The 15,552-nt window shown below is 64.4% G+C and overlaps 2 protein-coding genes across 2 annotated transcripts; both read right to left on the bottom strand.

Annotated features, from left to right (window-relative positions):
* Window positions 1–1,735: 1,735 nt before the first annotated feature.
* NEU4 (neuraminidase 4) lies at window positions 1,736–7,696 on the bottom strand (the record flags this gene model as incomplete). The annotated part of the gene is given in 11 exon segments (XM_082464731.1): window positions 1,736–2,148; window positions 2,151–2,255; window positions 2,258–2,384; window positions 2,386–2,720; window positions 2,723–2,860; window positions 3,804–3,961; window positions 3,963–4,048; window positions 4,124–4,326; window positions 4,921–5,071; window positions 7,348–7,467; window positions 7,628–7,696. Coding segments are annotated over 11 exon segments (1,905 nt in total).
* Window positions 7,697–8,235: 539 nt separating this feature from the next.
* On the bottom strand, window positions 8,236–14,878 carry GAL3ST2 (galactose-3-O-sulfotransferase 2). Its single transcript, XM_082464788.1, is given in 5 exon segments — window positions 8,236–11,227; window positions 11,231–11,698; window positions 12,409–12,467; window positions 12,470–12,672; window positions 13,804–14,878. Coding segments are annotated over 5 exon segments (1,284 nt in total). The 5' UTR covers window positions 13,989–14,878; the 3' UTR covers window positions 8,236–10,858.
* Window positions 14,879–15,552: the final 674 nt, after the last annotated feature.

The raw sequence follows: 15,552 nt of genomic DNA, 5'->3' as shown, positions 1-15,552 counted from the left end.
CCAGAAGCCCCACGTCAAGGAGTCCCAGGGCCGCGCTTCCTCCCCAGGATCCAGGGAGGGTCCTCCTGCCTCTTACCTTCCGGGGGCTCCAGGTGCCCGTGGGCCTGTGGGCACGCCCCTCCAGTCCGGGGCTCCATCTTCACATGACTTCTCCCTGACGGCCTTTTTCTCTTATGAGGACATTCACTCCTGCCTGACTTAGAACCCAGCCTAACGCAGGATGGTCTCCTCTCAATCCTAACCTTAATTACATCTGCAAAGACCCTACTTCCAAACAGGTCACAATCTGAGGTTCCAGGTGGAATTTAGGAGACACTAATCACCCAGTCTGGAAGCGAGTACAGGACACTGCCGTACACACCTGTGACCTCTGGGCCTCTGGAAAGCCCCACCTGCCCGTCTTTGCTGGTTTCTGTGGCTTAAACCTGAAAACAGAAAAGCAGACTCAAGCCACTGCCCAAAAGCCCCAGGTAGAGGGGCTGTCCTTACGGGGGACTGAGGTGGCCTGGAGGTGGGGGTGTGCCTGGAGCCCAGTGGTGACCCCTGAAAGGTGGCCACCCCTGCAGGGACGGCTGACAGTGAAGGAGAGTAATAAGGGGGCCTCCCGGCTCCCAGGGGACTGGCTGTTCTGAGTTCCCTGGGGACCCGTGGGCCGCCACTGCTCAGAGGCTTCCTGGACGTCCCCACCCTTCGGGAAGACCGTGTAAGACGTCATGCTGTCCCAGAGTCCAGGCTAAGGAGGTGACAGGAACTGGGGCCATCCAGGGACACCCCAAAGAGGCTCGTCACGCATGACTGGCAACTGGGGAAACCGACCAGCCCCAGAAGGTCGCCCTGCAGGGTCCTCATCATGGCGCATCGGGGCCCGTAAACAGAGCTGGCGGGGAGGGTGATAACGTGCTAAAATGAAGCCGTATTTTTTTAAAAAGAATTTCTTCAAGGAATCAGAAAGAAATGCCAAAAAGATAATCATAGTTGTGGTGGGCAGAAGGGTCTGTGTGGGTCACTTTTTTCTTTATAGTTTTATACATTTCCCACATTTTCTACAACGAACGCATTTTATTTTTATAACCAGAAAGAAGATGTTACAAAGAAGAGGAAATAAAAAGGTGCTTCCACAAGGGCACAGAGGGCCGGTCCTGGGAGGTAACCCATCCAGGGAGGGGCAGCTGCCCCCACTCCCCACCGGCCCCTCCGGCCAGCAGTGCAGAGACCACGCAGATCTGGGGCTGCCACACAGAGACGGCTTTTCCTGTCCTCCTCCTGCCCCGCGGCTGGCAGCCTCCAGCACTGGAGAGTCTAGCTTAGGGGGGCAGACCCCACAGTGACGTGGCTAGAGCACTGGGGACCCTCCCCAGGCTTCGACGTGGAAAGAACTGAGGAGAGACACCCCTGGACAGACATGCAGGATCCCTTTATTTCTTGTTCATAAGCCAGAAAAAAGCCAGCAGAGCAAGAGGAAAGAGGAAAATGGTACAGGCGACCAAGCACCGCGGGCTAGGCTAAGGATCCTGGTGCCACCCTCCCACCGCCACACCCCCCAGCCCCTGCTGTCGGCCTTGGGAGGGGGCGGGGTGAGCCATCCAGGGCCACCCGTCCGTCCACCCTGGGCCATCCGGGCCATCCGGGCCACCCTCCCTCCCGGCTGCACACCTCCTTCCTAAAGACCAGCCCTGCTTGGACACTGTTACAACTGAGCTTCTGTGAAATTCAGCGAGGTCCCTCACAAACACCCTCACGAACCTCCATGGAGAAGCCAAGGAGCAAAGGCGCCTCTCCAGGCTGGAGCCCCGTCCAGGCCTGGGTCAGGGTCACGCCGACACCCCCGCCCCGCCACCTCCCAGCATCCTCTGCCCCTGCTCTCCTCCCCGCTCCTCCTGGGCCTGGCCAGAGGCCCATCAGGAGGGCTGGCAGCGCCCCGGAGGCTTGTCCGCAAGGCTGGGATGCCCGGCGCCGCCCTCACGTTCCCCAGGACCTCCTGCAGGGAGAACATGCAGAAGATCTCCTCGTAGGAGACCCCGGTCCCACTCTCGTACAGACAGGCGAAGGTCAGGGCTCTCTCGGGGGTGGGCCTGATGGACGCCAGGTCAGAGTAGCCACTGGGGCCCTCGTGGACCGCCCAGGGCTCCGTGCAGCTGTGGGGGTCCGGGAGGACCGGCTCAGGCGGATGCCCATGTGGGGCTGTGCCCTGCGCCCCACCGGGTGGGAATACAGCAGCCACATGGGGCTCTGAGACAAGGCCGAGGGGGGACCGGGAGCTCGGGGGTCCAGGCCCCCCTGTTCCCACCAAGCCCAGACCCTGGGCCAGGCTCACCGGGGCCATCCCCACATCCCTCTGTCCCACCCAGCCCCCCGCCCCCTCGGGTGTCTCCAGCGCCCTCCTTCCTCTGGGGGTTCCTGGGGCTCAGGGCGGAGGTGTGGAAGGTGGAGGGGGTTCCTGGTACCCATGGAGCACCTCTCATCCTCCGGCCTGCTGGAGGGCGGGGCCGGAAAGCCCACAGTGCTGTCCTGGCAGCCCCCGGCGGTCTCGGCCAGGGCAAGTACCAGCTCCCCAGGCAGGAAGGAGGCGCCCTCGTCTACACTGAGCACCTGCACATGGCTGCCCAGGGGGCTGCAGGCATTGCAGTAGAGGATGCCCCCGGCCGGCCCTCTGTCCACCACCGCCAACTGGCCCTCGCCCGAGTGCAGGTTGGGCACGAGGCCCCCGCGGTGCCAGGTGCGGCGAAGGAGTGGGGGTCGTTCCCACAGATCTCACCGAAGCACTCTCGCCGGTCCACGCGGTACGTGTAGGCCAGCACCAGCAGGCGGCCCGGGCCCAGCCGGACGCCATGGGTGGAGCCGACAGCAAACGTGGCCCAGTCTGCAGGGAGGAAGGGCTGCTGGTCCCCACGGTCAGGCAGCACCACCGCCCTGGGGGACGGGGAGGATGGGGGACCAGTGCCCGGGTTAGGGGACGGCTCAGGAGGCAGCCACCGGCTCACTGTGCCCCCACCGTCCACTCCTTCCGGCCACCGCCAGGCTGTACAAGCCTCTTGGGTCATTAGCAGGAGTCACGAGCCCAGGCAGGCCGCTAGGCCAGGTTCTCAGCGGGTGAGCGGGAGGCCAGCACCCAAGTGTGCGCGCTGCCCAGGCAGAGGGGCAGCTGAGGGCGGGAGGCTCTGGGCAGCCCCTCCTGGCAATGGGCTCGAGTCCCCTGGGGCGGGGTCCACACCAGCAGACAGCTCTTTAGATCCGCTGTGTCCTGTCTGGGTCTCAGAGCCTGCCCCACCCCTCTGTTTAGCGCCTGCCTGCCAGGGCCTGGGTGCCCCTGGGTCAGCTTCCACATGCCCGGGTCGGAGTGGCCCCGAGGGCAGTGGGTGGTCAGGCCCTTGCGGAAGGGGCAGCGAGAGCAGAGGGAAAGCTTTGGTGTCAAGCCGACCTACCCGGCTGCAGCCCTGGGCTGGGCCCCGGGGGAGGGGTGAGAAGGAAGAAGAGGAAGGGGTAAAAGAGGTGACCCACCTGGGGTTTGGGGCCAGAAGGGACCTCAGCGCTCAGACAGAGACAGGCTCGGGAAGATGACAGAGCCTGCTGGGCGCAGGACTGAGGGGTTCCGGGGACAGGACGGGGGCGGCCCAGCAAACGGTGTCGGTGGCGCTTAGGCTGGGTGCGGAGCGAGGCGGGAGCTCCAGCCAGGCCCCCCTCCACCGCCAGGGTGCAGACCCCGCCGCGGTGCAGAATCCCATCCCCGCCCCGCGCGACCCCCACCCTGCTCGGACCCCCCTTCCCCCCCACCCCCGCGCCGTGCAGACGGGGCGCCCACCTACCCTGCTCGGCGCCGCCCACTGCCTCCGCTGTGAGGTCCCGCGCGCCACCCCAGCTGCGCCCCGCGTCCCCGCTGGTCACGCAGCAGAGGCGCGCGGCGTTCTCGCCCGCAGCGATCTGCGCGGCCTCGCGGCCGTGCACGGCGATGAAGAGGAAGACCGGCCGTGCGCGCGACGTGCACCGGGCAGGGGTTCCTGGAGCGGTGCTCGTCCAGGGCCGCCGCCCCCAGCACGCGCGCGGCGCCCCACTGCGGGGAGGGGGCCGAGCCTCAGTCCCCAGTCCTTCCGCGCGGCGCGGGCCCCGCCGCCCACCCCGGGCTCACCCGCACGGGGCCCCCAGCCAGCGTGCCGGTCCTCTGCACCAGGCGGTGGGCGTGGGCGTCGTCGGGGCTCAGCTGCTGCTCCGCGAAGGCCAGCAGGGTGGGCCCGGGGGGCACGGGCAGCAGTGAGGGCACGCGGTACGTCAGGCCGGCCCTCTTGCCCTGGAAGAGCACGGTCTGCGCGGGGACACGCGGGGCCCCATGCTCTGCGGGCGCGGGCCCAGGACCCCAGAGTCAGCGGGGTCCCTCCGGATGGGCGAGGGTTTTCTGCGGGTGCAGGCGCCCTGTCCCTGACCCCGCCCAGCCCGCCTTCCTGTGCCCACCCGGAGACCGCCCTGTCCCAGGGCCCGTCACCCCCGTCCAGGGTGGTCCCTCCCCGACGGCTACTGCACCCCAAATGTCTGGAATCTGCGCCGTGCTCCTCTCAGCATGGCCCACAGAGAGGGAACGGGTTGGTGTCAGGAGCAGGGTAGCCTGGCCAGAGCCCCTCGACGCTGCCCGCCCGTGTGCTGGGGACTTGCGGTCATCACAGAGCCTGCCGGGCAGGAGGCTGCCAGGGGACCCCAAGGCTCTGGACAAGGAGGGGTTCAGTGTCCCCAAGCAGGGGCCCCACAACCACAGGAGCCGTGCAAACAGACACGCAGAAAAGGACACAGACACGAAGCACGGAAACATGGGAGATACAGAGGAAGACACGCTCCCATGTGCCGCACCCAGACGCCAGGCTTCCGCTGCCATCACCCTCTCAGACCTGGGGTTCTGGGGGTGGCCAGGAGACGTAGAGAGGGTTGCCTGCTGACCCAAGGGGGGCCCAGCAGCTCTCCTGCAGATAAGGGTCCTGAACTCCAGGCCCCAGCGGGACATTTGCGAGGTAGCGGACCCGCCACCCTGCCCCCCGGGCTCCTGAGCAAGGCTGGGGGACGTGGGGAAGTCCAGCAGAGCCACCCCTACCTATGGGGTACCCCAAATAGCTCACACGTGTACCCCAAGAGAGCTAGGGGTGGTACAAGCCAGTGGGGCAACAAGAGGGACCCCAAAGAGGCCAGAGAGGTCACCACCCTGCCGTCCTGCCCCTGCCCCCTCCAGGCAGAAAGGAACCAAGTGTGGGGCGGGGGGTTTAGTCTACAGGAGGGGGCAGGCGTTTGAACTTGAAAAGCAGCGGCTCCCACACAGTGATGGGAGGAAGATGAGCGCCCTCCACGACAGAGCCCCCCAGAAGCGGGAGCACACCCAGGAGAGAAGCCAGGCTGGGGGACAGGGGGTGGAGGCTGGGTGGGCTTCTCAGAGCTGAGAGCTAAGAGGGGAGGGGCGGGGGGAGATCACAAGCCAGGCACCAGGAGCGCCCCAGCAGGAGGGAGCGGCGCAGGGTCCAGCCACCACGAGGAAGGCCACAGCCCAGGCCCCATGAAGCCTGGCTCCCTAAACCTTGGCTGGTCCCCCAGCCCCCTCGCCCACAGGCCCAGGTTCCTGCAGGGGTGACGGAGTGTGGCCTGGGTGGCCTTTCTGGGGTGGGGTCACCTGAGGGAGGCTCACAGGGGCGGGGCCTCGGGTGCGGGTGCATTGGGGGCACACACGGTCTGCAATCCGACGGCCCCCTGCCGGGGGTCCCGTTCTGATTCGCACAAAGGTGGGCTGGCCAAGCCCCCACCGGGGATGGCAGTGAGTTTGCTCCCCCCAGCGCAGTGGGGTCCAGGGGCTGCGACAGGAACCGGAGGTGTCTGAGCAGCTGAGGGCCAGACGCAGCGGTAACTAGACAGGGTGCTGGGGGGAGGGGAGTCCCTGTACAGCGAGGCCGGCGCACATCGAAGGACACAGTCGGGATGGAGAGTGGGGTGACGGGAATGAACGCACACATACACCTCCATGCCCGAGGTCCCCGAAACAGACAGACACGCCCACCTCTGCCCAGGACCGCCTGCTCCTGGAAAGCTCCCTGGGGCAGTGCACTAGCCCCACCGCGCTGCCCCCTGAGCCCAGCAGACCCCTGCCCAACGCCAGGTCCACCCACCCCAACATGCCTCTGGGGCTTCTGAGAGCAGCTTCCCGTGTCCTGGAAGCCCTGGGCCCCCACCCCCACTCTGCATCCAAGGGGCAATTGTGCCCAAGCAGGAAGCAGGTGCAGGTGCCACATGTCCCTCCAGGCTGAATGGACACAAATGGGACATTCTCTGCATTTGGCTTGCTCTGCAGGGCCCAGGACCGCCAGGAGCTGGTGCCAGCAGAAGCAGGGGGCTCAGGTCCAGCCCCCACCGTGGGACGGAGCAGCAGGGATGGAGGCTCCAGCAGTTAGCTGGGCCGTCTGCTCACTGCACAGAGTGGGACAGGCTGCCGGGCACTCAGAGCACCTGCGCCCGGGCCGCACCCTGGGTTTCTGCAGAGCCCCAGAGTCTCGGGGGGGCCCTCAATCTAAGAGGAAGAGCAGGCCTCCCAGGCTGCTGGCCCTGCCCAGCTGGGCCAGTGCAGCAGGTTCCAGGGGTTTGGCTCGACCAGGATTGCCGTAACCCAGCGTTCAGGGGAGCCAGCACCCATAAGCCTCCACGCCCACCTACCCTCCCCAGCGGGGCCCTCCCCAGGGGTGATGCAACACAGAAGGGGAACCGAGGCCTGGAGAGGAGATGGGACCTCCAAGACAGTCTGGTCGCCTGGCCCTGGACCCAGGCAAGTTATTGGGGGTCTTTCTGCCCCAGCAGGGACCTGCCCCGAACTCCGGCAGCCGGTCCTGTCTGGGCTCCACCCTGGAGCACGAGCCAGCCCAGGTCGCCTGCCCCACACCCTCTGGGCCAGCACGTTTGTCCCGCGGGCCTGCTGGCGCTGGGCACACTCAGCCTGCGGGGCTATGAAACACACGCATACAAAGGGCACAGGCCCTTTGCACACAAGATGGGCAGACTTGGCTGTGTCACCTCAGGATGGGTCTCCGGCCTAACCCGGGTGTCCTGTGCCCTGTCCAGGGCAAGGACTCAATTCAGACACTTCTGCCTGGTGAAGCGTCACCTATGGGCCCAAGTGATCGTGCTCGCTGGAGCGGGGCCCCGACACCCAGCCTACATCTACCCCATCCTCTAAATCTACCCCGAGGCCCTGCAGGAAGGCGTCCCATTGCGGGGGCCCATGTGGCAACTCTGGCTGAAGGCCCTCCGTCCACAAGCCCATTGCCCTCAGGCCAAAGAGAGGCAGGTCCTGGCCCCCGAGGGCCGGGGATATAGGTGAGCAGGGAGGGGACTCACCGGGCCCCGCAGAGCTGGCTGCGGGGCGGCTGCAGGAATGCTTGCCTCTCCGACCCACTCACAGGCAGAGACAAGGGCCCACTCCGTGGCCGGGAGCCGGGAGCTGGCCGTGCCCCAGGGCTGCGTCAGGATCCAGGACCGTCCCGCCAGCCATGCGACTGTGGTGCAGCACAGAGAGGGGTGGGGGGGTGAAGAAGGGCAGCCAGGAGGGGGCAGTGTCCGGACAGGGCCACACAGGGCTCCTCTCTGCTGGTCAACTGGCTCCACCCTGGGCACTCACCCTCCTGGCTGTGCTGGGGGCGGGCCGCCACCAGCGGCCACAGCTGACCTCCGTGGAGGACACGGGCATCAGCTGCCCCCAGAGATGCCTCCCACGAGAAGCCAAGTGAGCTCTCTGTGGTCCTTCACACCACGACCTGGGTGCCTGCCTGCCGTTCCCTTGGCCCCCAGGATGCCAGCCCCTTTGGCCCTCATGGGCCCCACATCCTACCCCTGTGTCTGGGCCACCATCTCCTCCCACACAGCAGAGCTGGGCACCGGCAGGGCAAGGCGGGGCGGGGTGGTGCTGGCACCGTGGCACCCACTCTACGGAGGTGGCTCAGATGTGGCACACATCACTTCTGCCCCCTCCAGGGGCCCCAGGACGTCTCCAGCCAGCAGCCCGTGCCCACATAAAAGCCCAGGGGTCTGCCGTGAACGGAAAGGGGAAGACAGTGTGAATGAACAGTTCACACAGCCTCCCGCCTCTAGAGCCCCATCCAAACCAGAAGGCAGGGTCTACCTTCCTCTCCTGTCCCCCAAGTCCAAGCCAGGTGCCGTCTCACAGGCTGCCCGCTGAGCACCCAGGCCCCGGAGAAATGGGGCCTCCAAGTCCCCGCATCACCTGTTCGAAGCCCCCCAGCCAGAGCAGGGCTGTCTAACCAGGGTGCCCGGGGGCCACAGAAGGAGGCGGCCCGCACACACACGCCTTGTTCCCTCTCTCCGGGGTTTTCATGTTTTAGTTAGATGCCAGCTTTTTTAAATCTAGAGATTTCACATAAAAACCTGTATTTCCAGCTTCTCTTGAAAAATCAGACGGTCTGTCTCCCCGGCTTCCCCCACTCCCATGGGCACCACTGGCTGGGACAAGCACACCCCACCCCAGTCACCCGCAGCCCTGCTCACCAACCCTGACCCAGCATCACAAGGCCTGGAGATGCCCCTCCGGAGAGGAGATTCACAGACTCTGCGCTCCCAGCTTTATTGGTTGTGTAGGACTTAGCGTTTTAAACAACTGAGTTTGTTTTGGATGGACACCCAGACAGATTGTTTCTGAAGTTCTCTGTTACAAACCATATACGCTTTACGTTGTGATAAATACCTGCAATTTTCCCTCCAAAAAAACAGTGCCAGTTTACATTCCTGCCAACCTCAAAGGCAAGAGTAACCCCCGTTGAGTTTCTATGGTAACTTCGTGTTCTTGGCTACTGTGCCACTGAGCACGGGCCCACGTCCGCGGTCCCAGCGCTGCTGGCCTGACACCCCCTCCCCTGCGACAGTCCGCTCTCCGTATTAAGCAGCAGCAGTGCTTTCTACTTATCCTGGGCTCACTCGCTTGCCCACGTCGGCTGAGTGCGGCGTCTGGTTTTCTTTGGGGGTTCGCAGAGCTGCCTGATGCTCAGGGCAGTGATTTGCTTTGAGTCTTTCTTTAAATCGGGGTCATTTTTTCCATTCTTTGCTTGGCTATAGGTTCTCACCTATGGCCCTTACTCTCCTTCCCAGACTCCTATCAGGTTGGCCCATCCTGGATCTGATTCCCCGTCTCCACTCTCCCTTGGAATTTCCTTCTTTGCATTTTCCTCTGGGTGGAGGATGGAGGCGCCTCTGGAGGATCTCCTGGCTGACCCTGGCTCTCTGCAGTGTCCATCTATCCTTCACGGTCTCTATTCCGTTTTTACAGACGTCATTTTTTCTGTTTCCAAATATTCTCTTTTATTCTCAAGTATGCTGCAATATGTCCTCTAATCTTACTGAAAATTCATTCTTCTTAAAGTCCCTCCATTAGGGGCTTCCGTGGTGCAGTGGTTAAGAATCCACCTGCCAATGCAGGGGACACGGGTCCGAGCCCTGGTCCGGGAAGATCCCACATGCCCACATGCCACGGAGCAGCTAAGCCCGTGCACCACAACTACTGAGCCTGCACTCTAGAGCTCCTGTGCCGCAACTACTGAAGCCTGCGTGCCTACAGCCCGTGCTCCGCAACAAGAGAAACCACCGCAATGAGAAGCCTGCGCACCGCAATGAAGAGTAGCCCCCGCTTGCTGCAACCAGAGAAAGCCCACGGGCAGCAACAAAGACCCAACACAGCCAAAAATAAAATAAAAATAAAATAAATAAATTTATAAAAAAAGAAGTCCCTCCATTAAATTATGCCTAAGGGAGCTGCTGCCTGCTCTGGGGGTGGGAGCCCCCTTTTCTTAGAAGTGCTGATTCCCCTGAAAAGTGTGGACATGGCCGGACGCAGGAGCACCTGAGCAGCTGCCAGGGTCTTCAGGGCTGAGGGCCCCACGTGGAAGGAAGGGGACCCCGGCACCAGGTGGACAGGCCAGGCTAAGCCTCTCAGCTGAGTGTGAGACAGTGGCCTTGTCGCTTGGGTGCTCCAGGCGCCCCACTTTTCTCAGGGCATAGGGCCCATGGTGCTGGGTGTGTGCACCCCACTCTAACCACTGGACCCCCAAGCAGCCAGGGATCACGTTCTGCCAGGCAGGGCATCCTCACTGTCTCCCCACCGCCACAAACAGGGGTGCCTGGAAGCGCCCTCCTCTGGGATTGCATCCTGCGTGGTCTCCACAGCAACCAAGGGTGCACTGGCCCATCCAAGCTCTCCAGCAGGTTTTCTCCCTCGCTGGACATTCATGGAGGGGGGCTATCCCAACACAGAGCTGCAGCATTGACCTGTGTTTGGGCTAAACCATTTGTCTCATAAGCATTTCTAACATTTCTCAATCAAAAACCGTTCTTCGGTTGGAAATAAGCCTCCTACAGCCAAAGATGGGAAGCTGGGCATTCCAGACCCTTCCAGACCCAGCTCCCCAGGCCCATCTTCAAAGCACTGCCTGTGGGTGTTGAACCAGTGTCTCAGTGACCAGAGCCGTGTCCCCATGGCCGGCAAACTGAGGGAAGCGCCTCTGAGCTCCTCAGGGACCCAAGCCCTCCAGATTCCCTGGACTCCTGTTCTCCTGATGGACAGTGTGCTGACGCGTAATTAAATATCCCTCACTTTCCTACCTGGTAAGGCTTTTCTATTTGATGGATAGGCTCACGTCATCGGTCCAGGTGTGCCCAGTGTCCTACATTTGGGATCCTCACCAAAGAGGTCGCCTCCAAGAGGGTGGATCAAGGGTGGTCTCTTCACAGGCGTCTTCACCCTGAGGACTGGTGGTCTGGCAGGGCCTGGGTCCCCCCGATGCCCCAGGACACCCCCCGAGCCTGAGGCGGTGCCCAGGGCCTCCCAGGGATGACAGGAGAGAGGCTAGACAGAGTCCCCGGCGCCATCCCTCCAGGCCTCCAGGACATGGACGTTCTTGGGGGGCTTGTCAGGGAACTGCAGGGTGTACAGGCGGGCCACGTACTGGAGCTCGGGCATGGCCATCCTCTGACACATGTGCAGCGTTTGGTTGTCCAGGCCCGGCCTGAGGTTGTAGCCCAGGATGTCGGCCCTGCCGGATTGGTAGGCGCGCCGCCGGCGGTCGGTGACCTGCGCCTTGCCCTCGGGCGCGCCATCCTGCAAGCACAGGGACGCCAGCCCGCGCAGCCGCTCCCGCCGCCGCTCCTCGGAGCGCAGCCGCCGCGGGCCCAGCTCTGCGCGCAGCCGGGCCCAGAAGGTGCGGTCCAAGTGCTGTTAGAGGCGCCAGTCCAGGACGCGCCAGCGCTTAGCGCGCTCCTGGCCCGCGGTCGTCAGGCTGGCGACGCTGCGCGAGCTGCGCAAATTGAGCCTGCAGGCGACCACGTCGTCCAGCCGCCAGCGCAGCAGGCGCCTCGGCAGCACCGTGGACTCGTCGAAGTGCTCCGCGATGAGCCCCAGCCGGAAGCGCGGCTCCACGTCGGCCAGGCGCGCGCGCACGTAGCCCTCCTCGGGCGGCACGTCGTGGTCGAAGCCAATGTCGAACCACAGGCTGTTCCGGGCGTAGGCGCGGCGCAAGCCCAGGCTCGGGCTGTAGTAGGTCCGCGACGACGCCAGGAAGTCTTCCAGGCTGGCGACGCCCCTGAAGGCGGGGACGTAGCCCTTGTAGTAGATGAAGGAGGACTCCAGTTGGAAGACGGGGTTTCTGAGGATGGAAAAGTAGGTGTCGCTGGGCATGACTTTCTGCACCTGTTTGGTGACAGAACAGGAAGGGCTGGTGACGCTCCGGACTCCTTCGCAGCGGCCCCCCCCCAGAGGCAGGTGGTGTCGCCTCCCCCGCTCCCCACCCCGCAGCACACCTGAACCTGCCCCCTGCGCTCCGCCCCATCGCCTCCCCGACCCGGCCTCCCTGCATCCAGTCCAGGCCTCCTGGCTCCCCTGGCCGCGACTCTCCACCAGCACCCGGAGTGACCCTAAAACACCTAAAACCGGGCCAGGCCCCTCACCCCCACCCTTCCCCCTCACCCCCGCTAAGCCTTTCAGAAGGAGGTCAGAGAAGACCCCGGGAGGAGGTGACCTCTAAGCTGAGACCCGAATGACCCAGAGAAGGAGCTGTGAAGAGCCTCCCCACCAAAGGGGACAGCTCGTGCAAAGGGCCTGGGGTGGGAAGAGCTGGCGGGTTTGGGAACCAGGAGGAGGCGGGAGAGGAAGAGGGAGAGGGCGGCAGACCCTGGGGTGCCCGCCGCAGGCGACTGGCAGCCGGGGAGGGGGCTGCGGGGGGCCTCACCAGCCCCCATGCAAGGTTCCGGCCTGGTCCCTGACGCGCACACCCCCACGGCGTCAGCCTCTCCGGTCCCGGCTGGTCACACCGCAAAGCCAGGGAGCTGCGCGGGCCTGGAACCGAGCCCCGCCCCCCGGGAGTCCCGCCCCCGGGGGCCCCGCCCCGCCCGCCGCCGCATCTCCCGCCGGTTGAGCCTCAGGTGGTCGCACATGATGTTGAAGCGCCGCTCGGGGCTGCCTGCTCAACTCCCTCCACGTAGCGCGCCAGGAAGAGCCAGGAGTGGCCCAGGTAGAAGCGGCCGCCGGCCAGCAGCGCCACCGCCAGGTTGTGCGTCTCGGCGAAGCGGAAGAGGGTGTTGAGCACGGTGCTGCTGGCCGTCTTGTGCGTCTTGAGGAACATGACGTTGGTCACGGGGGTCCCCTCATCCTGGCCCCCGAGGGGGCTGGGGGGAGAGCACAGCCGCCATCGGCCAGGGAGCCCCCGCGCTTCCCCACCCGGAGACCCCAACCCAGCAACCCCGGAAGCTGGAGGCCCTCAGACCTTCTCCCGTCACCGTGCTCCCACAACCCACACTCCTTGAACTGGCGACACCCCAACCCAGCCCCATCACTGAGCTCCCCTTACCCTGGAGACCCCAGCCCTGCAGCCCTGCACGACCACCGGCACAGACACCGTTGCTTCGTGAGTGGCCGCACCATCTGGCCCCGCACACTGCGGGCTGGGCTCCCAGGCCCTGGCTCCCCGCCCCCCCAACCTCCTGTCTCGCTCCGAGGCCACCGGCATGGCTCTGGCCCTGCCACCCAGGCCCCGTGGCTGGCGTTTCTTGGCTGACCCTTCATGCCGAGGCCAGCTGACCTCACTGCAGGGCGGGAGTGGACGCCGGTGCCCACTCCCGTGATCCCACAGTGGCACCCACCCAGCTGTGGAAGCCAGCCTGGAGCAACAGGTGCCCTCCCTGCCCCAATGCAGGGCCCCAAAACAGGGCCGGTAAGGATGACCCAGGAGGGTGGGGGACAGGATGCAGAGGGTTGTGCCAGCCCCGGGGACAGTTGAGGGGTAGGCAAAGATACCCGGGGGCTTTGACACTCCCCCCTCTCCTGTGGACATCAACCAGAGGGGTGGGGGCTGGCCTGGGGCTGGAGGGCCCTTCCAGCAGCCAGGCTAAAGCACTGGGCCTGGGTGGCCATCGGTGTGGACCCTGGGCTTCACAGAGGTCATACCACCAGCAAGCAGGGGAACAGCGGTCCTGACCTCCCCAGCCCTGCCTCGCCGTCACCCTCTGCCCAAGACACCCCCAGCCCGGGCCCAGAGTCAACCCTCCCGTAGCCCTACCCGGAGGCCTGGGCAGCTTACTGCCCATGGGAGACACTGGGAGGCCCCCGGGAGACAGGGTGACCATAAGGAAGGGCCCACTCCTCCATTACAGAGGAGAGACTGAGGCCCTGAGGGAGGCGTGGCCCACCACCATCACGGCCAGTGCTGGGTGCCTCCCAGAGGTGGGCAGGCTGGGGTCCCGCTACTGCTCTGGGAGGGGGCAGCGCCCAGACCTCAGGCTACCTAACTCTGGACTCACGGCACGAGCAGCCCGACGTCCACGTGGAGGAAGCCAGCCAGCAGGAACACCATCAGGGCCAGGAGGAGGATGGCCCAGAAGCACCTGTGGGCAGGGGGAAGCCCTTCAGCCCCCAAGTCAGGGGCCCGGGAGGAGCCAGCCCTGCCCACCCCCATTCCTACCCCGTCCACCTCCCCATTGTCCATGTAACAGCTTGTATCCAACACCTGCTACTGTGCGCTGGCCCATAGGGGCCCTGGGGCGAGGGGGTGAAACCCGGGATGGGCATGAATCATCAGACTCTACCCCCACCGGGTCCCCCTACCACACCATCCACTGCTCAGAAGCCAGAAGAAGCCAAGAGGGGAACCCACTCCCTGGGGTGGGGGGCAGAGAAGGGTGATCTGGTGGGCAGAGGTGAAAGCAGGTCCAGGGACCCCCAACCCTAAGCAGGGCCCCCTGAGAGACTGTGGCACATCAAGGGAGGGAGGGGCCCACCAGAGGGGAGCCTTGGGGAACCTGCCTGGGTGCCAGGAGCTCAGCATGTGGGGTGCAGGCCGTGGTCCCTGGGCCAGAACACCCAAGGGAAATGCTGTGACCATGTCAGGGAAGAGACAGAGCTGGGACAAGGGGCGCCCCTCGGAGCTGGGCAGTGACCGCCTCCTATGTCCTGCCATCCCGTGGACAAAGAAGCTGCAGTGGGTCAGCCATGAGGGGCCTCCCTGGCCCTCACCACCCCAAGGGCCACTTCGGACTGAGAAAGGGAGAGGAAGCCCCAGCCAGTCTCGGCTGTGTCAGCCACCTGCAGGCCACCCCAAATTTACATCCCCAGCCTTGGCTTGCCCCAAATCTCCACTGGGCTGTCCAAAGGCATCGCAGCCGCCAAGGTCCACACCACTGCTCCTGCCCTGCCCTCCAAACCCAGCCCACCCACAGGGGACAGCGGCTCCTTCCACCTTCTCTGGCCACATGGCCCCCCATCTTCTGTCTCGACCCACGCCACTCCCAGACCCTGGGGGCCTGGTTACTCCCACCTGCGTCCCTGCCCCCCACGGTCCACTCTCCCTCAGCAGCCCAAAGGACCCTTTTATTAAAAAGCCCAAGGTGCTCAAACCCTTGATTAAACCCCTTAATTGAAAAGGCTCTTCTGCTAAAACCCTCCAGGAAAATGCATGTCTTCCCAGCAGCTCCCCAGGCCCCCTGCCCCTCCCCCCCCACTCTGCAGTCACTGCCCTCCTCCTGCTCCTCAAAAATCCAGCCCCAGGGCCTCTGTACTCACGAGGCTTCAGCAGGGGACACTCTTCCCAGTTACTGCACAACCCACCCCCAGCTCCTCTGGGCTCAGGCTCGGGCTCGGGGCGGGGGGTCTCCCCAACCTCCCTGCAGCACTGCTCACCCCACCCCTCGTTGTCTCTCCCTTCAGCCTCACTGCCACCTGAGGGGGTTGCATATGCGTCTGTCTGTTTGTGGTCTGTGCTGCCCAGTAGCGTGTAAGCTCCTCAGTTCCTGGAAGGGCAGCTCGTATTTGCTGAGTAAGTGAGTGAAACCAAGCACACGTCCCCTCCCCCCACCGCGGACCTCCTGGTTTGAGCTGGTGTGGGATGCAGGGGGAGAGGAAACCATGGGGCGGGACAGGTTTTGATGTGGGGGGAGCAAATCTGTTGAGTGTGAAATGTACTGAGACACCCAGTGCAGATGCCAGGCAGTGACTAGAAAGGGAGTCTGGAGCTCAAGGAGTTGCTGGGGCCAGGACACACATTTGCACATCAG

The sequence above is a fragment of the Balaenoptera physalus genome, assembly GCF_965194825.1.
Source record: "Balaenoptera physalus genome assembly, chromosome: 6".
NCBI lineage: Eukaryota > Metazoa > Chordata > Mammalia > Artiodactyla > Balaenopteridae > Balaenoptera > Balaenoptera physalus.
The sequence above is the reverse complement of the archived record's forward strand: the minus strand, read 5'-3'. Positions and strand labels throughout refer to the sequence as shown.